This window comes from Urocitellus parryii, chromosome 3 (genome assembly GCF_045843805.1).
Source record: "Urocitellus parryii isolate mUroPar1 chromosome 3, mUroPar1.hap1, whole genome shotgun sequence".
NCBI lineage: Eukaryota > Metazoa > Chordata > Mammalia > Rodentia > Sciuridae > Urocitellus > Urocitellus parryii.
In genome coordinates, this window is record NC_135533.1 from 219,426,934 (window position 1) to 219,449,427 (window position 22,494).

Here is a 22,494-nt window from a genome sequence, read left to right on the forward strand (position 1 = left end):
GCCTCGCCTCGTCCGAGCCGCAGTGCTGGGCGCGCGCGCTCCAGCCCTGCCCGGCGCCCCCACCAGGACCCCAGGGACCCTGCGACCGCCCCGAGCGCGCCTGGCGAGTGCGCGCGCCCACCCTCTAGCGCCGCCATCTTGGCCTCGGCCTTCAGACAACCTTTGCGGTTCGTCCTCCTCAGCGTTCCGGGTCCCCTGGGCCGTGAACAAAAAGCCTCCGCGTGCGGGCGGAAACCGGAACCCCGTCCGGGTCGTTCCGCTGCGCTTCCTCCGGCTTGCTCGGGCGCTTCAGGAGGATGGCTCCGGGTGCGGGGCCTTCGGGGCGGGGGTGACAAAAGGAAACGGCGACGCCTCTGTACCCTTGGAAACAAACAAAAGTGACCCTGCGCGTCCCTGGGTGGGCTCGAACCACCAACCTTTCGGTTAACAGCCGAACGCGCTAACCGATTGCGCCACAGAGACAGCACTGTAGTTAGCTGCCCAGTGGCGTCCTTCGAGGCATGCGCGCTCTGCGCACGGCGACGGCGGCAGCAGCGACGGCAGCGGCAGCGGCGCGGGGCGGAGTTCCGGCAGAAAGAGGCGGCTCGCGCTCTGCCGAAATAGCTCAGTTGGGAGAGCGTTAGACTGAAGATCTAAAGGTCCCTGGTTCGATCCCGGGTTTCGGCAGAAGTTTTGGCACCCAACCCCGGACTCTCGGTTTGCTCCCCGGCACGTCACCCCGCCGAGCAGCCGGGATCCAGGAAGTTGGCGCTGACTCCACCAGCAACCACCAGTTCTCCCACTTCCCCCTACTTCCATTGCTTCCCAAACTTACCTACCATTTTCAGTATTTTAGATTTTTTTAAAAAATTGGAGTGCTGTAAATCCACCCAACACTTTCCACTTTGTAGGGCTACAGTCAGTACAGATTATAAAACAAATAACCAAACTCGAGTTTGGAAAACGCTTCCCACGTGCACATCACTTGCTGCACACAAATCCTGCTGCATCCCTGCTCCACCTTTTCCGCCCCTTTCCCTAGTGGGAGACTGGGGCTCCAGCAGGCCTGCCGCCTACTGAGGACAGCGCAGGACCTGATTGAGTTCTGAGGGGCTGGGGCCCCAGTGCTAAGCAGATCCTCCTGGTCCCTGGGGATGAGAGGCAAGGGCAGGTGCACTGGCAGGGCAGGGGCTGTCACCCAGGCCTGGCATCCAGGCTGAGGTGGGGAAAAGGACAGGTAGACTTGACCAGAGTCTGCAGCACTGGCTGGAACAAAAGCCTTTTCCTCTCTTGTACACAGGCAGTGCTGTTATAAAAATCATATTTGAAACTTGTAGAATCATTTCAGAGTCATACAAGTTATGGTGATAGTTCAGAGATCCTCTGAAGGCCACACCCAGCTCTTCAATTCAGGTTTGTGTTACTGCAGCAGTTTGTCACAACGGGGACATGTTCATTTCTGAAGAGTGTACTACTGGACTTGCTCTTTGTTCCCAAGCCCCTACTAGGTTGGCGTGTCACCAAAGAGAAACTTACTCCCTGGTGAGTTTGGAGGCAAGCTTTGACCATGACCAGGGCTGGTCCCAGAAGCCCTGGATGGCATTTGATGGATTCGTAAGAGGAGTGCCGGATGCTCTCCTCTGGATGACAGTGTTATCCCAGAGACCAGAGGTTGAGGCAGGAGGATTACAAGGTTGAGACCAGCCTCAGCGACTCACAAGATCCTGTCTTCAAAAAGACTGGGGTTGAACTCAGTCGTAAAGCACCCCGAGTTTCCACCCCAGTACCAAAAGTTAAAACCGAGGGGCCTGGGTGCAGCCCAGGGGGATAGGTGCAGGAGCGAGGCTGGCTGCTCCCCAGGACCACAGAAGTGAAGAAGAGCCTCCCCGACTCCCCAGGGCCACCCTCCAGGCAGGCCCACCAGGAAGGTCCTCGGTGTGCAGGTCACCGAGGCTCAGGAACGGGTGTCGTGGCACCCACTGCCACCTTTATGATCATCATGGGATGCCCTGTGAGGCTGAGGCTGCAGGGGAGGGGACACAGACATGGGTCTGAGGACTCTCTGGGAGGCTCGCTGTCCCCACCCATGCTCTGCCTCTGAAGGATGTCACTGTCTCCCAGACTGTCTGCTGGGACCCAGGGTGTGTGACTGCCACGGCCAGGACGGGTGCTGCCCTCCCCACCAGGTCGTCTTCCAGGGCTGTTGGGCACATGTGGGAAGGACTCTGCAGAAGCCAGCCTCCCAGGGCCGGCCCAGGACAGAGCTGGTTTTTCTGCACGCTCCTGCAGTGGCCACCAGGTGGGGTGGTGGCCATGATGGACCCTGTGGACAGCCATTCCCAGCTCGAGGTTGCTGTGGGGTGCACACAAGCAGAGGACCTCAGGGGTGGCCACTGCCAGGGCTTGCCCCTCCTCCCACACAGGCTGTGGCACGTGGGAACAGCTCCTCTCTGGTGCTGGCTTCTCCAGCACAACACCCAGGGCCACCGAGCAAATGCCAGAGCTGGGCGGGGAGGAGACCAGAGAGAGGAACAGAACAGAACCAGACCCAACTCGCGGTGCTTCCGGAAACATATCACACAAGCCTCTTTTAAAAACACGTTTAATAATGGATGCAATGTCACATAAACGACAAACTCTCACCAGCACAGCACTGCACAGCACGGGAGCAGCACAGCACGGGAGCAGCACAGCACGGGAGCAGCACAGCACAGGGCGCGCCTGCTTGCAGCACCCGTGGGGAGACACACCCTCCCCAGACACCAGGGAAGGAGCTGCCTCCGGGAGGGGGACCCGCCCTGCACCCCACTCGGGGTCCTGACCCTCCAGAACACTGGCGTGCACCGCAAGGAGATGTGTCACCCCGTGCCAGGCCGCGCAGACCACAGTGCCCTGGCAGCGGCACCATCCTCAGCGGCGCCGGTTCCGTTCTTCTAGCAGCTGGTTATCGAATATTTCTTTTTCCCTTCAGAAAACAAAAGGGTCCATCATTTCAGCAACCAGTCACTGTGCGTGTGTGCGCCTGCATGCACACACACACACAAAGAGCTGGACATGGGGCCAGGCTGCAGAGGCTGGGACTTGCTGTCCCCTGGCCTCGGCCTCCCAAGCTCTGGGATCACACAGGGATCGCAGGCATGCGCCGCTGCACCCTGCTGCAGCCTGCTGCAGGCGGACGTTTCTGGCAGTGCTGGGGGTTAAACCCAGGGCTTTGCACTCCACCACGGAGCTACACACCCAGCCCAGGGACATTTTCTGCATAATTTTTTAAAAGACATTTTTTTTGTAGTTGTGGGTGAACAGCCTGACTTTTTATGTGGTGCTGAGGATGGAACACAGTGCTTCACATGTGCAAGGCGAGTGCTCTGCCACCGAGCCAGAGTCCCAGCCCAGCATGATTATTTTTTAAAATAATCATCTTAAAAAAAAAAAAAAACTGTGGAATACCAAATTGCACAGGGTCTTGCTATGCTGCCTAGGCCTGGAACTTGCCATCCTCCTGCCTCAGCCTCCTGAGGAGCTGGGACCCAGCTGTGGCACCATTCCAGGCTATAAACTACACTTCGAGGTGAAGTCACACCTCTGAGGCAACAACCCTCACAGGCCAAGAGTAAGGGCATCTAGGACAGAATGCAAATGCGGGGTTAACAGGCCACACGGTCTTCACATTTCTGCAGCACACGGTGGAGCACGGGAGAGAACCTCAGGTGGGAAGAGGGTACTGCTGCCATGGCAGGCACTTCTTGAGACACCGCTGCACGAAGGTGACCGCGAGCCCCAGAGGGCCCTGAAGCCAAGTGAGGGCACCCTTGTGCAGCGACGCAGGAGGCTGGGGCGAGAGGCTGTGAGGTCCGGGCCAGCCTGACCCGCCTCAGAGCAGAATAGAAAGGGCTGTGGCAGCTCAGGGGAGCCCCCGGGTTCCACCACAGGACTAGAGAGAAGTGCCACGGGACACGAGCACTGACATGCAGACATGGGGCAGATGGTGCTGGGAGGGGGCGCTCAGCAGAAAACACCCTGGAGGCCAAAGGAAAACCTGGACCCTGCTCACCAGACACCCGAGATGCCCCCGCACGGCACTGGTGTCCCTTTCTACGCAGCTCAGCTGAGGGGCTCCCGGTCAGTCCAGCTGTGGACTCAACACTTCTCTCCCCCTGAGGCACTGGGAGCCGATCTAGGGGTGCTCCACTGCTGAGCCACACCCTCAGACCATTTTATCTTGAGACAGGGCTTTGCTGAGGCTGGCTTGGACTTGCATCCTCCTGCCTCTGCCTTTCAGGTTGCTGGGAGGACAGTGTGCCCACTGATACTGGCACAGCAGGGCAGAAGCTCCTCAGAAGGGAGCCGTGGGAGTGAGGGAGGCCCTACCCACCTGGACCACCACCAAGGCTCCAAGACAGGAGGCAGGACAAAGGAGGAGCTGGGCTGGCACGGAGTCGCTGTGGCTCTTGCCTCACTCCCAGACTGTCATTTCTACTTGCTTTGACTGAAACGGGCCAGGCGCTAGGAGCCAGTGACAACCACATTCTGTCTGCCCAGGGTCACAATTCCCGCCAACGGAACCCAACCTGACCTCCTCTAGGAGGCTTCTGGGCCTTCGCGACAGCCAAGCCCAGGCTCCTTCCCTGGACTCCCCAGCAGCTGCAGCTCCAGCCGCCTCCAGGGTGCAGGACAGGGGGCCTGGGAGGCCGACCTGCAAGACCTGGACAGAGACCCTGCCTGTGACTCCATTGAGCCTTCAGCTTGTCACTGCCCACAGCCCGCCTGGCTCCCAGCAAGGCCTGGCAGAACGCCCAGAGGAGGATTAGGGGCTCTCGGAGCCAAAAGTCCCAGGGTGGCCAGACATCCCAACCAGAGGGAGACATCTTGATCAGGGCCATGCTGCTGCTTCATCTTCATCTCTTTTCTCAAAGAGCCAGGGGGTGGGAGCAGGTGGGGAGAGTGCAGTGTGTGTGGCGGGGGGCGGGGGCACGTGCGCACACAGGCTCTGCCCAAGGAGGCCAGGGAGGAGCGCAGCCAGAACACTCGCTCAGCCCAGAGCCTCCTGCAGCACCCAGGTCCCCGGGCAGTCTGGCTCAGGCGGGGACTCCAGGGCCACCCGCTGATTGTCTTCCGTCTAGTGACAGGCTGGGTGCCCCTGCCAGGCTGCCTGTGAGGAAGAGGTGGCCCAGGAGCTGCGTAGCACAAGGAGCAGGACCCGGCGCCTACCGGTAGCTGAGTGAAGGTCCCTTTATGTACTTTTCTTCAGCCGTCTTATAATCCACCGCGTCCACTGCAGAGATGGCACAGATGATGGCCTGTGAGAGGGCAGAGTAAGCTGGACCCGGGCAGCAAGTGCCGGGGCAGCCACGGAACCCACACCAGGCTGGAAAAGCTGCAGAGAGCCCTGGCATCCGATCCGCCCCTCCCCTCCCTCCAGACTGCCCATGCTTCCAGCAAGCCCGAAGTCTGAGCATCTCTGCAGGAGGCACTGAGCCCAGTCAGCAACAGCATCTTCTGGCCCAGAGACAAGAGGCCAGGTCACCACACACAGTAAAAGTAAAAGGCAGGCCCAGACCACACGTGCACTCAGGAGACTTGTTAAGTCAACCATCAAAACAAGGGCTGGGGCTGGGGCTGGGGCTGTTTGTAGAGAGCTGGGCTTGGACATGCGAGGCCCTAGGTTCCATCCTCAGCACCACACAAACATAAAGAAGACAGTGTGTCCGTTGACAACTTAAAAAAAAAAAAAAAAGAGCTGACGACTAGGAGAGCCACTGAGGTCTGCAGTGGGTGTCTGACTTTGACCACAGTGTTAATTCCTCTAAGTAGAACAATAGCATCTAAAAGTCCTACGGGCAGGGCACGGTCACGCACGCCTGTCACCCCAGCCATTTGGGAGGCTGAGTGAGGCCACAGGACTGCAGGCTTAAAGGCCAGCGAGACCTTGCTGAGCTCCAGACACAGCTCAGCCACCAGCGCCCTTGGATTCAATCCCCAGTGTGTGGGAGATGAACCGTCCCCTGGGACGGGTGTCCCAGGAGCGTTCCCTGTCATGACAAACACAAACATCCCAGACCTCACCCAGTTCCAGAGGATACAACTGAGTATCTACAGGTCAAGTGAATATAGTCTTCCCACCTCCCACGGGGGTACAGGCACACAGCCTTACCACGCTACCTGAGCATGTCAGGACTCCGAGGTCAGTGCATACGCCTGCCTAGCAGGGCCCTCTGAGGAGCTGCTCCTCCCACCCCATCCCAGATGCGGCCTGCCCCCAGGGCTCACCTCCGGCAGGAGCACGTCCAGGATGAACCTGATGCTGTCACCATTGACTCCCGCCAGCACCTCACCATCCATCTGCTGGTAGAGGCCCTGCAGGTACTTCACCACGAGGTCCAGCTGCTCCTCGTCCTCCAGGTAGGTCTCCACACAGGTCACGTACTGGCTGGAGCTCAGGAACGTCTTCAGCCACCTCGAAGGCCGCCTGCTCCTCAGGATGGCCTGCAGGTGGCTCTCTGCACCCCTGGTCTTCACGATGTACTCCACCAGCCTCTGGTTGGCGCGGTCCCGCGCAGCCCGAGAGCGGTCAGGCAGCACCTTCCTGCAGGGCTGCCTGCGCCCCGCAGTGCTGCCCTCCACGGGCTCCTCCAGGTCTCCCTTGTTCAGCTGAGGGAACCTGGTCCCCAAAACATCCTGCTGGATGGATTTCCGGACGGGATAGCCTGCAACAGAAGCACATGTCGTGGGGCCCCTCCTGGGCCTGGGCAGGATCCCTGCCTCCTTCAGGGCCACATGTGGACCACACTGCTGTGCGCCCAGCCCAGGGAGCACGGGCCTTGCCAAACTGGAGCCGTGGCCAGGACGGGGAGGCAGACCAGGCGCCTCCAGATCCCAGGAAGCGGCTGAACGGCGGTTTTGTTTTAAGGTTCCTGAGGACCCTCATATTGATGGGATCCTGGTTATCCTCTATTAACTGGGCCCTTCAGCCATGTTTAACCCAAGCAGAGAAGAGATCCCCACCCCCCAGCAGCTCTGCTAAAAGAGAACCAGCTTCTTTCCACTCCTTTTGCAACCATTATGAGTGGAAACCCTGCTCCTGTCCTAAAGGAAATTCAGGACAGTCTCTGCAAAGCACTGTCCAGCCTTGCATGCCCGGGCCGCACTCCCCAAGTCCCTGCCACACATAGTACCCGCCCCCATGGAAGAGTGTGGACGCAGTCTGAGGGATGAGGAGCACCAGGATAGACGAGCTGAACCCAATAGCCACGCAGGCCCCAGGGCAGACAGGGGCAGCATGGCTGCATCTGGTGGGGGTCTCTCACAGCTCGCTTTGGGCTAAAAGCATATCCTACTTCCATGTTTTCATTTCACTGTGTGCACATGTGAGTGTGTAAGCACACGTGTGTGTGAGTATGGGAGCACGTGTGTGCTTATGTGCGTGACATGTGGTGCCAGGGTGCACCCAGGGCTCTCACGTGCGGGGCAAGCGCTCCACCAACTGAGCCACGCCCTCCCAGCCAGCTGGCACTTCGACACTGCCACAGGACTCACTTATGTCAGCAGCATAGTACTCCAGGAAGGAGCCCGCAAAAGAGCCGCAGCCTGCAGGGGAGAGGGAGGGTGAGAGTGGGCCCTCCCAGCACCTTCGGCGTCCCATCCTGCATGCCTCCTCTGGGGCCTCCCCAGCCTATCCCAGAGGGTGCTGCAGAACAGCCCACAGCTTGACCTGCCCCAGGCAGGAGCCCCAAGACCGCTTCTCCCCCTGGAAACCTCGCCTTCTGCTTACATGGCGCACCCAGCCAGGCTGGGAGACAGACCAGGAGCAGTGCACGTCTGCCTCCAGGCCTCAAGCCAGCCCTCAGGGTTTTAAGTTCCAGTGCCAGCCCTGCCCTCTGCTCTGCCCACAGCAGGCACTTCCAGGCTGTGGCCCCACATACCTAACCGTACCCGGTAGTCGGTGATGAGGGAGACGCAGGACCCGATATCCCGGTCGAAGTCCTCTTTGGCTTTGTCCTGCGAGACCCGGACGGCAGGGTGTTATGTTAGCAGGGCAGCAGGACCACCTCACACATGTCCTCTGTCCAGAGGACACTCCGCAGAGCCTGGCACCTGCCCGGCAGCCCTGGGCAGCCCATAGTCCCTTGGAGCCTCAGTCTCCTCATTCACTAAGAGGGGGCCCAGGTCTTGGGCCAGTGCTCAGGAGTGGAGGTGGAGTGCCCACCAATGTCGTCGGATGTCTGTGTGTGTGTGTGCCCGCCCACACACTGCTCAGAACCAGCAGGACTGCTGGAGGACATGCTGCCCCCCAGGAGGGAGGGATGTCGGCCACCAGTGCCAGGTCTCACCAGGCCTCAGGGTCCTCGTGGGATGCAAGGCCAATGCCCTCTGTGAGAGTGGCCCCGACACACCCAGGAGGATGGGTGCCCTGGACCAGCCTGTGATCTGACTGCCCTGCATGCCACCTCCAGGACAGCAGGAGACACTCCTGGTGACAGCCAAGCAGCAGGGGTCATAGAGAGAAGGCAGCTGCAGCTCCACAGGCCCCACAAAGCCAGGTGGTCACATGACAGCCTACAGAAGACTCCAGAGCCACAGAGGAGTACCACCCGCATGTCCTAAGGTTGGAGGTGGAAGACCTGCAGTCTGCTGGCCCCTGGGGAGCCCCCAGTACCTGCCTCACAAAGCGCTGCCCCAAACTGCTCTTCAGGAGCCATGCCTCTTGACACTTCTCGGCCTGAAGCACGAAGCCCCCTCTACTCAGGGTCACACCAGCCCCACCCACTTAAATGGCCCATGAGCATTCCCGGCCACCCACCCACACGGGGCACCAAACCCACTCTCCTCAGAGCAAAGGACGTAGGTGGCACTGCTCACCAAGGGCCCAGGCCTCCACTGACCCATGACCAGGACTCCAGTTGGAGAAACAATTCCTGTGTGCTCCAGGGATGAAGGTAAGAAGACCCCCCACCGCCCTCCTGAGTGCCCTGCACTCCTCCAGGGAGGCCGCTCTGACTCCCAAGAGCGGAACCAACACTTCTGAATGCAGGCGGCCCAGCCCTGACCTGCTGGGCCTGGGTTTCTCTCTTGGGAGGCCAGAGGGCTCAACGTGGCCCCTGGTGCCAGGCCACCCTCTGTCAATAGCACCTGCCCACCAGCATTCCAGGTGTTGGACAGGGCGTGGTTTCCACACTGCAGGGAGGCGAGCTCACCACCTGGGGCTGCCGACTCCCAAGAAAGCCAGGCTCGGGCAGGGGGTGCAGTGCCCACCTTCTAAAGGACTGGAAATCAGGAAAAGGAAATGGGGATCGGTGGCTAGCGCATGCCTAGCACACAAGAGGCCCTGGGTTCCAGTCCCAGCATGAATAGAAAAAGGGAAAAGAAGTGCCCAGGCAAGTGACCAGGACACAGCCCAGGCCCTCAACCCCTCACAGCCAAGGCACAGTGCACAGGACATGCAGGTGAGGTTCCCAGGTGGCCCAGCCGTGACAGCAAAGCTCAGGGAGGGGAGCCCCTCTGACCAGCTGGCTCCTGGCACCAGGCAAGGCCTGGGGTCCCAGGAACCCAGGGCTCTAAGCCCTGCTCCCAACCCAGGTGGCAGACACACACAGAGGAGCCAGGGACCCCAAAGCCACAAAGGCCACGCTGATCAGCCACAGAACCACCCTCGGGAAGCAAGCAGGCGACACGCCCCTCACCAGCAGTGCCTGCTTCTCCTCACAGTCGAAGTGCTTCAGTCTCCTAAGGGGCACGGTGATGCTGGACGGGGAGAGGGACGGTCAGCAGGGCAGCCAGCACCTCAGGAACTACTGCCCCCAGCTTCCTCAGGCCTCAGCCCCACCAGTAACTGCTCTTCCAGCTGCCCACAATAGCGCAGAGCTAGGCCCAATTGATGGGACACCGCTGATGCTGTGTGCTCCAGAGCGGACCCCAAAAGGGACTTGGAGGACCCAGGAGCCCCAGAGTGCCACCGGAGGAGCATGAGGCTTCTGAGCACCAGCGGAGGGCAGATCCCATGCTCTTTGCTATTGGCTCACAACTGAGGATCCGGCAGGGAGGAAAAGGCCAAGGGACCGGCCTCAGGCAGCCAGGAAGGCCTGGGTGGAGGCAGGACGCTGTCTGCACAAGGCAAGCTCTGACCGGTCTGGGCAGGTGGGCCCTGTCACTCAAGCCACCTTTCACAGCTGGCAGGGGAAGTTCTGAAAACCGTTTCTTCCATTACAGCCTCCATGCTCCTTCTTGCACCCTGCCTGGGCCCTGGCCATGCTTCCCCCCGAGGGCCACCAGCACGCCTCCTGACCACTCAAGACAGCCAAGAACAGCAGCCTTACCCTCTGCCTTTCGGGTTCATGTCCCCTTCGATGAAGAGCACGCTCGCCTTCTTATCTCTCCGTCTGATGCTTTTGACCTGTGGGCAAAGCCAAGGAGATGGCGTCAGGAACAGGCAAGAAGTGGTGGCTCCAACACTGCCCGTGAGCGGTGCCACCAGGTGGGGAGAGCCAGCACAGACCCAGACAGAGGCCAAGAAGGCAGCCACACCACTGCTCTCCACCGTGTCCCCTCTGAGGCGGGCTGGGTGGTCTTCCGCTTGGGATTCTGAGAACACCAGCACCCACCACTGCAGCCCCCCTGAGGAGCTAGTGGCTCCTCCCACTAGCTCACGGGTTCCCGTCCTCACTCTCGGGACAAGCAAAGGCAGCTCAGAGAGGCTAGGAGCCAGCCCAGGACAGCAGAGGAACCGCCATGTGGACCTGACCCAAACCACCCTAGGATCTCCAGGAGACCCGAAAACAAGGCCACGGCCGCCTGCACTTGTGCCCAGGAAGCTCTCCTGCCAGCGACCAGTCAGCCCAGCAGGGCCCAGGAGGTGCCAGGAGGTGTGGGGGCAGGGCCTGGAGGGGGGAGGACCCCCACACTGCCCTGCACAGCAGGGCAAGGGGTTGAGGCCCCCACCCCGAGTCTCTGCCTTCGCTCAGGCCCTATTTCACCTAGCAGACACTGCTCAGACTGCGACCGTTTTCCTGTGACCATGGTCAGCCGGGCACAGGGCGGTCTTGCTGGCAAGGGTGAGCTCAGAGCCATTAAAACAGCAGAGCAAACACCTGGTGAGTTCAAACACTGCTGTCTCTTGATAAGAAACAGCCAGGGCTGGGTGTGGCTGGGTGGCAGAGTGCTTGCCTAGAGCACCCAAGGCCCTGGCTCTCATCCCCAGGACCACACAAGTATTTGAAAAGAAAAAGAAAACAAAACTGAACAACTACAGCTACAAGAGTCAGAAGACCTAGACCCATGAGCACCCAGCCTGAGGCAGGAGAAGGCAGGGGCGGTGCCCAGGCCACCTGGAGTCACATTACTGCAAACACCCCCCACACTGCGAAGGCCCCAGCTGAAACCTGACCCCTGTGCTTTAATGGGGACAAGCTCAAAGTGACACACTGGGGGCAAGCACTAGCGCTTCATTTTTTTTTTTTTTTTAACATCTGTTTTTTAGTTGTAGGTGAACACAATATCTTTGTTTGTGGTGCTGAGGATCGAATGCAGTATCTCACACATGCTAGGCGGGCACTTTACCACTGAGCCACCACCCCGGCTCTACTAGCGCTTTCTTTCTTTTTTTTTTTTTTTTTTTTAAAGAGAGTGAGAGAGGAGAGAGAGAGAGAGAGAGAATTTTTGATATTTATTTTTTAGTTCTCGGCGGACACAACATCTTTGTTGGTATGTGGTGCTGAGGATCGAACCCGGGCCGCACGCATGCCAGGCATGCGCGCTACCGCTTGAGCCACATCCCCAGCCCTACTAGCGTTTTCTTTTGAGAAGGTTTTTCTAATTCTGCTTGATAGAACTTTGACCCATGAACCACACTAAATTGTGCCAAAATAACTAGTCCCTTCCATTAGGTAAAGGCACCTCCAGCTTCTCAAACCCACTGGAGCTCCCCAGCAGCAGAACCAGGTCAAGGGCTGACCGCCCAGGACGCAGGCCTGGCTGCCAACAAGGGGCAGGGTCGTGCTTACCACCGCCGGCCAGAAGGGGTATTTTTGGTATTTAAGCCAGACAAGCATTCCTACTTCAAATGAACTTGGTTCTAGAAAAAAGAAAAAACAGAGAGTCAGGCAGATGGAGCAGCCAGAGCAGCAACTCCAGAGACACCAGCCGTCAGCATGCACCCGCCATCTCAATGCCACCCAACTGTGCCAGGGGCCCGGCAAGGTGAACGCAGGCACAAGGAACCACCACGAACCATGCAACACACGCCCGTGCTTCAGAGTGGACAGACACTGTGGTCAGGGAAGGCACCAGCAGCAGGGGCAAGTGGGGGTTCTGTCCTGTGTTGGCAATTTCTGTAAACCTAAGGTCTCCTACACTGAGACCTTTTTCCCTCCAGGCATGTGGCACCTGCCTGTAATCCCAGTGATTCAGGAGGCTGAGGCAGGAGATTGTGAGGTCAAAGGCAGCCTCAGCACTTAGCAAGGCCCTAAGCAACTCAGTGAGACTCTGTCTCTAAATAAAAAACAAACAGGCTGGGGATGTGGCTCGGAGGTTGAGTGCCCCTGAGTTCAATCCCCTGAGTTCAACAACAACAAAAAGAGAACTTTTCCCTAAAGCAGTGGTTCAGGCTGGGTGCAGCTCCATCCCAGCCCCAGGACCACAAAATACAGCCCGGGCACAAAGCAGGAATGGGGCCAACGGCCCACAGGGAGGTACACGGGAGAACGTGATTTTCAAGGCGCCTACCTGAGAAACCAAGGTCTTAAAATGGGGAAAAGATCTTTAAATCATGAGATAACTAAAAAGCTGTTTATGAACAAAACCCAACTACATCGGCTACCCCATCCCAAGAAATTCCCAGAATGAGTGAACAATTAGAAACGTGAGAGTACCAGTGCCAGGAACACCGTGGCACACAGGCTAGCAACGACCGGAAGGCTGCTGCCGCAGCTCACGGCACACACCAGGGCCTGCTTGGCAGAAACCAGGCTGGGGTAACAGGCCAGGGGCACTTGCTATGGTCAGAAGGCAACAGCTCCCCACCCAAACGAGGCATTCATCAGCTTCCCAGAGACTTTGGGGTCAGGGACCACACCACGCCCTGCCAAGAGTCTGTGACGCATGAAAACCCAAACCAACAGGGGACAAAAGCCCACTCAAGGGCTGGGTGAGACCCAGTGGTTGGGTTGTGATGGGCTGGCCTCACACAGCTGAGGAACAGGATCCATCCTCAGCACCGCCAATCAACAAATAAGTAACAAGGTTTAAAAAGGCAAAACAAAACAGACCTGTGCGAGCTCCTGAGAGAAAGGAGCACCCCAAGAGTTGTGTGGCCGGGGCCAGCCCAGCTCTGGCTGGCGGAGGTGCAGGGATGGGCCCTCCAGGAAGGCACAGCTCTCTCCTCCCAGTCAGCAAACCTGCTCGTGGGAGCTGGAGGCCACCAGACACTCTGGCAGTTCAGCTGACATGAGTCACCACTCCACACATGGGCTGCCTTCCTACCTTCATTTTGCAGAAATGCATCTGGAACCCAGGGCCTTACGCATGTCATGCAAGCGCTTTGCCTTGGCACCATATCCACCTCTCATCACCCCTAGGGAATGATAGCTAGTTGCCACCAACACTCAGAAGATCACGTGGAGACATGAAAGTCTGAGTTGGCATCATGTGGGGAAAAGCAGAAAATTCAAGGTTGCAATTATGCTTACTTAATGACAAAAAGCTCTAAGCAGTTTGGACAAAAAAAGAGCTGCACAGCTGGACATGGTGGTGCACACCAGTGAGCCCAGCAACCCAGAAGGCCGAGGCAGAAGGACTGCAAGTTCAAGGCTAGCCTGAGCCACTTAGTGAGACCCTGTTTCAAAAAATAAAAGTGCTAAAGCACCCTGGACTCTACTCTTGGACCCTTCCAAAAAAGAGTGACAGGGGCTGGGGATGTGGCTCAAGCGGTAGCGCGCTCGCCGGGCATGCGTGTGGCCCGGGTTCGATCCTCAGCACCACATACAGACAAAGACGTTGTGTCTGCCGAGAACTAACTAACTAAATAAACAAATATCAAAAGAGTGACACACCAAGAGTGCCTGAACACACGAGTGCACACATGCTTGCACAACCAGTAAGCGGGCGCCTGCAGGACCTCCCGGCCCTGGCCTGCAGGGTCCCGTGGCAGGCCCCACAGACCTCCCTGCACTGTGTCTGAACCATCTTGAGCATCTGTCTGCAAGCCAGCAATGACGGACAAGCCTGAGCAAAGGTGCAGGGCAGCAGGGAATCTAAGATGCAGCAGATTCTAGCTGGTTCCGGAAGCAAAGCCACCTGTTGCTGGTTCAAATCAAATCCTTTTCTTGCTAAGCTCCTCTGTCCCCGCATGCAGAGGCAACAAAACATACATCACTTCTGGTGCAAAAAGGTTGGGGGTGCACACTGCTCCCTTGGGTTGGACACACTGCCCGCCAGGACCAACATCCCCACACCACAGCCAGAGGTGTGCCCCCAGGAGGCAGTATGCGGCTACACCCAAAGGAGGGCAATATGACCCATCCACTCACTCAGCCACCCGGTTCCCACAAGGAACAGGACAAGAGCTTCAAGCAGACAGAAGCCATGCTGACAGGGAGGGTCGAAGGTCTCTTTGTCAGACCCCCTCCTCCATTTGGTTACTCTTAAGAACACAGAAAAAGGCAATTCTCAGGGTCCCTCTCAGGTCTTGGTTTAGTAGAAGAAAAATCCAATGGCAAGAGACCTTTCGGGGAGATGTCAGAAGCGGTCTCGAAACATGGCCCAGTTTCTTCCGAGTGTCCCGTTACACCCAAAAGCCAGCTCTGTGCTTGTTTCTTACCGTGATACAGAAGGATCCTGGGTGGCTCCTCGTCCTCCTCATCTGCATCCAGGATGGAATTGATGGAACCACACTCCATGGACTCTTCAGAAGATGGAGGGTCTGCCAATAGCGAGATTAGACTGTCACCATGACTCCTCTCTGCACAGGGGTCAGCGCAGGGCCCCTGCGAGCTAGGCAGCTCCTCGCCCAACCACACCCAGCCCAGGTTCATTTCAAAGAAAAGTAAACACAAGGGGGAGGGAGATGCCTTTCCAGGCAGCAGCAGGCTAAGCTGCCAGGCACCAAGCGGACTCAGAGGGACTTGCTTCTTTTGTCCTGCTGCACTGTCCCCTGCCAGCCTGAGAATTGACTTGAGACAAGGCAGGGTGGAGGCATGGTCACTTCAGGAAATGGTGCCGAGGCACAAACTGGCTCCTCAGCCCTTACAGGGTGAGAGGTGGGCTGTAAGAATGGAGACCCAGAGCCGTGTAGCCGTCTGCAGGGAGGTCACTCCTGACACCGGACCCTGTGGTAGTGAGGGTTCCTGAATCGACATTTCAAAAGCAAGTGAGGTGCTGGAGGCTGGGATGGGGATCCCAGCACGGGCCTGAACTACATGTAGCTGTCTACACAGCGATTCTCCGGACGAGTCCTGTCTCACCGAATGGGAGGGCAACTGGCTCTGCAAGGTTAAGAATAAAGAGGTGCCGAGAGCCTTGGGCACCACGCTTCCCGGCCTGTGTGTCTGAGATGTGGCGCAGCTGCTCAGCCACGCTCCACCAGGGCCACAGGTCCCACTTACTCCCATCCCCAACAATAGTACAGACATGGTATCTGGGAGAATCTAAAGCAATTATAACTCAGTGGGAAGACAAACACAAAGGAGCGAGAAATTCTGCTCTGAATCTATTTTGGTAACAGTCTCAGTAAGATCTGGTTAGAAACACCAAGTGCCTGCCAACTGCTCTATCCTGGCAGAGCCCGAGTGCTGCCTCCCAGGGCCAGCAGCGGGGGTTACCTTGCTCCAGCTGGCCATGGGCCTGCAGACCAGGGTGTCTCGCTTCCTCTGCAGGAGTGCTGGACGGAGGCAGCGCTGCCCCTGAGGCCGCCGGCTCCAGCTGTGCAGTCTGCAGCCTCCGGCCTCCATCTAGGCACAGCCTCTTCATCAGGCATCCCCCGGCCCCCTCCTGGGCTGGGGGCACTGTGAGGCTGCCTGATGGCAAGCCTGGATCACGTCCTTCAGCCCTGGCACACGGATCGTCCTCCCTGGCTCGGGAAGGTGAGGACAGGGCCATCCAGCAGCCAGGCTCTCCCTGGCTTTCCTCTTCCAGCCCTGACCCTGGAAGTGCAGGCACCCCCTGGCACCAGGTGGACTTCGGGGCTGAATTCCTTCTTCTTTTACTTGCCCGCGTTCGACTGCTTCGGTGGTTCCTTGACCTACTACCATCCTGACAACCATCGCTGGCTGGACTGACCGATTGGGCTCTTGGGTTTTCACTTTTCCTGAGCTCCTTCTTGTGGTCCACTTTGCAGTTGGGGGCCTTTTCACAAGTGAACAAACCTGACAAGTCACGTTGTGCATATTCCCACCTCCTCTCAGGCAGAAAAGATGGAGAGAGAATATCACGGGGCAGGGAAGCCACGCCCGTGGGCAGCTGCTCTCTCCGGGAAGGGCCTTCTTGACAGATGCGGTCTCTCTCATTCAGAACATCCAGAGCCACCCGCAGTGACCGTCTGTAGGTCAGCTCCTCCAGGGGTGCAGCAGGAACCTCCTCCTGTGAGGCTGCAGGGGCAAGAGAGAGCACCTGTCACGCTCAGGTGCCCAGGGGCCGCCACGGCCACACATCCACAGTCACCGTGGTCACTAGCACTCGCCCTAAATGAGGCAAGAGCAGGCCTAACATTCTTCACCCACGATTCCCTGAAAAGGGGACAAAGCTACAAGACAGCTATTCATTCAGGGCTGCAATCTTTAAAAAAGGAAAAAGAAAAAAAAGAAAGTAAAGAAAAATTCACTGACCTCAACCTGATTCGCTACCAAGATAAATTCTTCCAAGTTACAAAACAATACTGTGAGCAAAATGTATTCAAATGTTTTGCAAATCCTCTCAACCATACAATTTCAAATTCAATCAGGGTCAATAAAAACCAATGCCAACTAAAGAAAGAAATCCCTGGCAGCTACTCTTCGGTGGGGCGAGGGACAGTGAGGAAGCCCTCTGAAAGCTCATTGTGGGCTGGTAAATGTCCCTCATTTTTCTTTTCTTTTTTTTTTTTTTAGCTGTAGATAGACACAATACCTTATTTACCTTTATGTGGTGCTGAGGGTCAAACCCAGTGCCTTCCCCGTGCTAGTGAATGCTCTATCACTGAGCCCCAAACCCAACCCCAAATTTCCCTCACTTCTTCACAAGGGCATTTCAAAGCCAGGAAAGCTATCCGAGGGCCCTTCGACTCTAGCCCATCCTCCCGGGCAACGGTTTTACTTATTCATTCCAACATACAGACCCAGCGCTGCTATTTGAACAGGACGAGGGAGGCAATGCCGCAGCTCAGCAGGTGTAATGCCTCAATCAAAACCACATTTTGCCCCTGTTTAATATTTCTTTTTTTTTTTTTTTTAAGAGAGAGAGAGAGAGAGAGAGAGAGAGAGAGAGAGAGAATATATTTATTTTTTAGTTTTCGACAGACACAACATCATTGTTGGTATGTGGTGAGGATCAAACCTGGGCTGCACGCATGCCAGGCGAGCGTGCTACCACTTGAGCCACATCCCCAGCGCCCCCGTTTAATATTAAAAGCACCCACAAGTAACCTGCCCTGCAACACAGCCTGAACCAGCCATCGGGATGCCACCCAAGGACGTGGTCAGCATTTTGGAGCAGGCAGGCACACACCCTGCTCCAGTGACAGCAGCTGTCCAGGAAACCAGGAAACCAGGCCTTATTTCACAAACACCATGGGAAGGATTCTGGCCAATCTTTTCACAAAACAATCTTTTGCCACTGGGTTAAATACTGGCATTTCTAGGTAGAAAAAAAATTTTTTTGTGGATCTGTGACTCGGTGAGCACAGAGGCCAATGCTCCCGAGCTATGTGCCGACAGGTCCCAGCTCCACCAGGCTCAGGCAGTCTTTCCCAGCCACGAAAGGCTCATGCTGAGAGAGCAGGAGCAGAACCCCATCCACTCCTGCCTCGGCCTGCCTCACCACACTGCAAAGGCTCTGTAGAGAAGGCCAGCCCGTGCTTCCTCCCCTGGACTCTGTCCTAGATTTCTAAGCACACAAATGACCACTTTTCAAGACCCAGGCTGAAACCAGACTAGGTGGTTACTTAGTCATCTCACAGTCATGGGATGGGCAAAGAAAAAGACCCTCCCCTCGTGGGAGTAAGCCCTCTATGTCCTTGAGCTCTGGAGACCTCATTATATGGAGAGGGCCTTGAGCTGGGTCAAGAACAGGACTCCAGGCCAGGTGAGGCTCAGAAGCAGTGCATTCACCTGGCTTGTGCGAAGCTCTGGTTCCAACCCAGCACCACAACTTGTTTAAAAAAAAAAAAAATCACACACAAGAAAGAACAGAACTGATCCTAGGGTTAAATTCTGAAAAGGTTTAAGAAAGCAGATCCACGTCTCCCCTCATTCATTCACACTCCGCCTTGTGAGAACAGGCCCGGGGTGAGTTTTTACTCCAAGTGGTCTCCACATCCTCCAAATGCTCTCATTTACTAAGGCTGACCATCCCTTGAAATGTGCGCTTACCTAAGAAAGAGGCAATGTTCTCAATCTGAGACTTCTGCAGGGCTTCCACTTCCGTGCTCTTCACCTGAATTCTGCAGAGACAGAAGGGACGGCTACACGCTACCAGCCAAGGCCACAAAGACATTTTCAAACATGCTTCTCTTCAGATAACAAAAGAATTAAATTCATTTTCCTCCTCAACCTCCCACTTACACCAATAGTAACAGCCAACTAGGAATTCCTCTGCCTGAGGTTAGAGGCAACGAGGACCCTGGTGGATAGGTTTTTTTTTTTGCTTTTTTTTCCCCGTCTTTTAAGATAGAAAGGTTGGCTGGAGTTAAGAGTAAAAATGAATTCAAATTGTGACTTTTATGAGGCAAATCCTACTTTCAACTGCACAAATAACTCCTTTGTTAGGTTTTCAGAGTAGGTGATGTCACTGACAGCTGTTTACAGCCCAGCAGGCGCGCTTCAGTTTAAAAGGATGTGCTTTCCTTGTAAGTCGGAGTATTCAATTACTGCCCAGCCGCAGGGAGAGCGAGCTGGGGGCCAGGCAAGCTCAGGAGGCAGCTCTGCAGACACAGAAGGAGAGGGCAGGGAGGCCTCCCCAGAGAAGAGGAAGAGGACTCTCGGACTCTGCCATCGTCCTCAAGGTGGTCCACACTGCTCTACCCGCAGGTAACCAAGAGCACAACAAGCAACACACTGCCCCACAACCGTTGATTTGCTTTTTCAATGCAGAAAAATAAGTTTCCTATTGGTGTGACAGGTTCAAAACCCAAAATTCTGGAGTTTGCAACAAGACCCACTGATCTGTGGGAAACAAATACCCGTGTGGACCCCCAGGAGAGCTGACCCTGCACATTGCTCATGTTCTCGCAAGTTTTGTGCCGTCTCTTTCTAAATGGCACACATGGTCTCATTTAGACTTAAGCTTCCCAACAGGCATATAATAAAACCAGTTGTCCTCCAAGGTTATTAGGAACACTCCTTGACGAGGTTAATACTGACTGAAGGAGGAGTTCATGAGCTCTCAAGAGCAGACTTCACTGTCAGGTAGGGATCAGAAAGCCCACACAGAAAAAAGAAGACTTAAAACATACAACACTTAACTTTTCCTCTAGAGAGAGTATTTGAACATCTAGAAAGAATTCCTTTTTTCTCTTATTTTTTGTTGAAGTCTCAGTTCTGGCCAAAACCTATGTTTGAAAAAAAATAATAACAATCCTGGTTATTAAGACAAAATGAGACACAGAGGTAAAGGTAACAGGGTTACAAAGAGACCAAGTACTTCTCAAGTATGCAACCAAAGATTTCAAATGCCAGTCCAATGTCCTCTAATTCAGACAAGGAGACCAGTGGGCTTCCCAGCCCAAGATTCAGGCTCCCATCCACAGTGCCTTTCATGCTGCGGCAGGAAGGCACCCCAAACACCACCCCACGCATTACCACCACGAGCCTCTTGCCAGGAATTCCAAGTCGGAGCCCTGTATGCATTTTAAAAGCTGTTATTTTCCTTTGTGTGTGTGTGAATAAATGACACTTCTGGAAGTAGAACCTTGTAAGCATTAGACCAAAACCCCATTATATGGGGAACGAGAATCCGTGCCAACAGACCCAGGCGCCAACTGCTCAGGTTCAATTATTTCACGGAAGCACTCCTAGGTATTGGTGCCTGATGAAGATTTTACTTGTCACCTGAAAGTCATTTCCAATTCCTGCAATTATAGAGTAACTGCTGTCACCTTTGCAGGCCACAATCGCCTTTCCCATCTGCAGAGGACGTACTTGGCATCCGTCATGATTTAGGCTCATGTGGTTAGTGGTAACGATTTGGCACAAAGTGCTTCAAGGTCTGATGCCCACGTGCCCTGCAACAGAATTTGCAGGGTGGTTTATAAAGGCATTTGCTGGCAATTTTCATGCAGACACCATCCTCAAGGGCACAGGTTAGCTCAGCTTATCTTCCACTAGACCATTCGGTTCCCCAACCTGGCACGGAGCACACACTGACAAACTGGCCTCAGTCACCAGGCAGGTGCCTGTGGTTTTTTTTTTTTTTTTTTCATAAATACAGCAGATTCCCTCCCAGCAGTTCTTCCCATACCATTTTGAAAAAACTTCTCAGTAAATCATCTCTACACTGAAGGCCAGCCTATGACCTCCACACAGGAACGGTTTAGGCAATAAATGCGTAAAGCCCTGCCTGGGTATGGGAGCTAACAGTTGACCACAGCACACAAAATCCAGAGAGAATGAATGTTCTTTCAGCTGCTGTATCCCCAAAAGGACGGGGACAGCTGCAGACCGTTCCCTCCACCCACGGAAGAGATGAGATGCCTTGGCTGTTGACAAGAAATGGAAAGTTGTTTTGTTTTGGTTTTTTTTGAGGGGTGCTATTTCACAGGGGGGGGGGCTCTGGCAGAAAAAAAGGGGTCACTAGGGGAGGGGGTCCAAGCAGGAAGGGAGTTCACAGCAGACGTTCAAGCAGGACAGAAAGGGGTTTCAGGAAGCAGAAGAGGGGGTTCGTATCAGTGAGGAAAGGAGGGGACCCAGCAGAGAAGAAGGCTCAGGCAGCAGGGGATCACCGACTCGGAGGAAGGGGTTTCGTGGCAGAGGGGAGACTCAGGAAGCAGCAGGAGCAGGGCTCAGGTGGAGGGATGGCGGTTCAGGCAGCAGGGTCCAGGGGCAGCAGGAAGGGGGTCGCTGCGCACACGGCCTGCAGGCCGGCGGGGGCGTAGGCAGCAGTGGGGGCTCGGGAAGGAGAGGGAGGGTGGGGCGCAGGAAGAGAGGAGGCGGTACCGGCAGGAGAGGCCAAGGCTCAGGGAAAGGTGGGGTGCAGGCAGCAGAGACCCGGACCCGGACCCGGAGGGGCCTCGGGCCGCCAGCGCCCGGCGCACGCCGCGGACGAGCCTCCGGGCCCGGCCGCCCCTACCCCAGGCCCGCCTGGGCCTCGCCGCCTCAGCCCCGCCCGGCCGACGCGAGAGGCGCAGCGGGCCGCGCTCACCGGGCGCCTCGGCCTGCCCAGCACAGCGCCCCAGCCCGGGCGAGGAGGCCACGGCGGCCCCAACGGCGGAAGGCCCGCCCGCCAACCGCCGCCGCCCGCGCCCCCGCGCTCACCGCCTCCGCCGCCGCGCAGCTCCCCGCGGGCTGGAGGCGGAGCCTGCCTCGCGGCTGAGCCAAGCCCCGCCCCAGGTCCGCCGCTGTCCAATGGGACGCCGACGCCGCCTCCCCAACCCGCCCCCGCACCAGCCGCCGCGGCCCGGCGCAGGCCACGCCCACGCCGTCGCGCATGCGTAGGTCGTCTTCGGGCGCCCCTGGGGTCGCGGCGCCCGGCGCCCGCCTTCCCGCGTCGCGTGCCTTTGTGTTCCGGTCAGGCCGCGGTCGCCGACCCCAGGTCCCTGCGGGAAGACGGACGGGTCACCGCCGCGCTCGCGATGATCCCGACAGAACCTTCCAGTTCGGAGTGCTGCCCAGCCAATCCAGTCCACACCCCAAAGCCAGCACACCCGCATGTGCCCACGACTGGGCCCCCAGCCAGCCGTGGGGGAAGTTGAGTGACGTCCACTGCTGGCGACACGGCCATCTGGCCACGCAGAGGGTCCTGCAGGCCCAGGCGCTTCACCTGGGCCTGTGCCACAGGGACCAGGGTCCAAGCGCTGACCCTCTGGGGAGCCCTGGCCAGGTCCCGCCCCCGGCCTTTGGTCTGCTAGTGTGGCCAGAGCTCCAGGTGTGCCTGGCTCCCAGGTTGTGCCCAGGTCACTAGGGTCTAAAGAGAGACTAGGGATGGAGAGGTCAAGGCATTCGTGCAGGTCTCCCTGGATCTCCTTTCTAGGCTGTCTGACCCAGCTGGGGGCCCAGGCATCTCACAGCCCCCGGGTGCTGGTGAGGGTGAGTAACCATCACCGGTACTTGGCACACACTGAAGTGGTGAGAGCTAGTTCACCGCAGCTTCTTGCTGGCCAGGTCCCTGGCACTATTTCGGTTT

The 22,494-nt window shown here is 56.9% G+C and overlaps 2 protein-coding genes and 2 non-coding genes across 7 annotated transcripts in view; 1 reads left to right on the forward strand and 3 right to left on the reverse strand.

The window, feature by feature from the left end:
• Ndufs7 (NADH:ubiquinone oxidoreductase core subunit S7) overlaps nucleotides 1–443 on the reverse strand; it is a 7,923-nt gene extending 7,480 nt beyond the window's left edge. Inside the window, exon 1 of one of the 2 annotated variants that reach the window (XM_026413919.2) lies at nucleotides 122–443. Coding sequence is in view for 1 of the 2 variants with exons in the window: in XM_026413918.2 (XP_026269703.2) it covers nucleotides 122–137 (16 nt within the window). In the remaining variant the exon portion in view is untranslated. The remainder of the gene's footprint in view (nucleotides 1–121) is intronic. The other variant, XM_026413918.2, reaches the window with a different exon arrangement.
• Trnan-guu (transfer RNA asparagine (anticodon GUU)) lies at nucleotides 389–462 on the reverse strand. The gene has a single exon. It is a non-coding gene; the product is annotated as a tRNA-Asn (tRNA).
• Nucleotides 463–593: 131 nt separating this feature from the next.
• Trnaf-gaa (transfer RNA phenylalanine (anticodon GAA)) lies at nucleotides 594–666 on the forward strand. Its single transcript has one exon. It is a non-coding gene; the product is annotated as a tRNA-Phe (tRNA).
• Nucleotides 667–2,568: 1,902 nt separating this feature from the next.
• Nucleotides 2,569–21,702, reverse strand: Pwwp3a (PWWP domain containing 3A, DNA repair factor). Of its 3 annotated transcripts, none has more exons than XM_026413964.2 (14): nucleotides 21,627–21,702; nucleotides 20,252–20,377; nucleotides 19,620–19,705; nucleotides 18,528–18,598; nucleotides 15,786–16,550; nucleotides 14,786–14,887; nucleotides 11,973–12,043; nucleotides 10,290–10,366; nucleotides 9,657–9,717; nucleotides 7,899–7,974; nucleotides 7,513–7,563; nucleotides 6,247–6,683; nucleotides 5,188–5,276; nucleotides 2,569–2,944 (listed from the first exon to the last, which is right to left on the reverse strand). In XM_026413964.2, exons 2-14 carry the CDS (start codon nucleotides 20,306–20,308, stop codon nucleotides 2,890–2,892), a joined length of 1,998 nt encoding a protein of 665 aa, XP_026269749.2. In that variant the 5' UTR covers nucleotides 20,309–20,377; nucleotides 21,627–21,702; the 3' UTR covers nucleotides 2,569–2,889. The 3 variants fall into 3 exon arrangements, with proteins under 3 accessions (XP_026269749.2, XP_026269748.2, XP_026269750.2); XM_026413963.2 differs by lacking the exon at nucleotides 21,627–21,702 and adding an exon at nucleotides 21,514–21,605; XM_026413965.2 differs by lacking the exon at nucleotides 21,627–21,702 and adding an exon at nucleotides 21,309–21,445.
• Nucleotides 21,703–22,494: the final 792 nt, after the last annotated feature.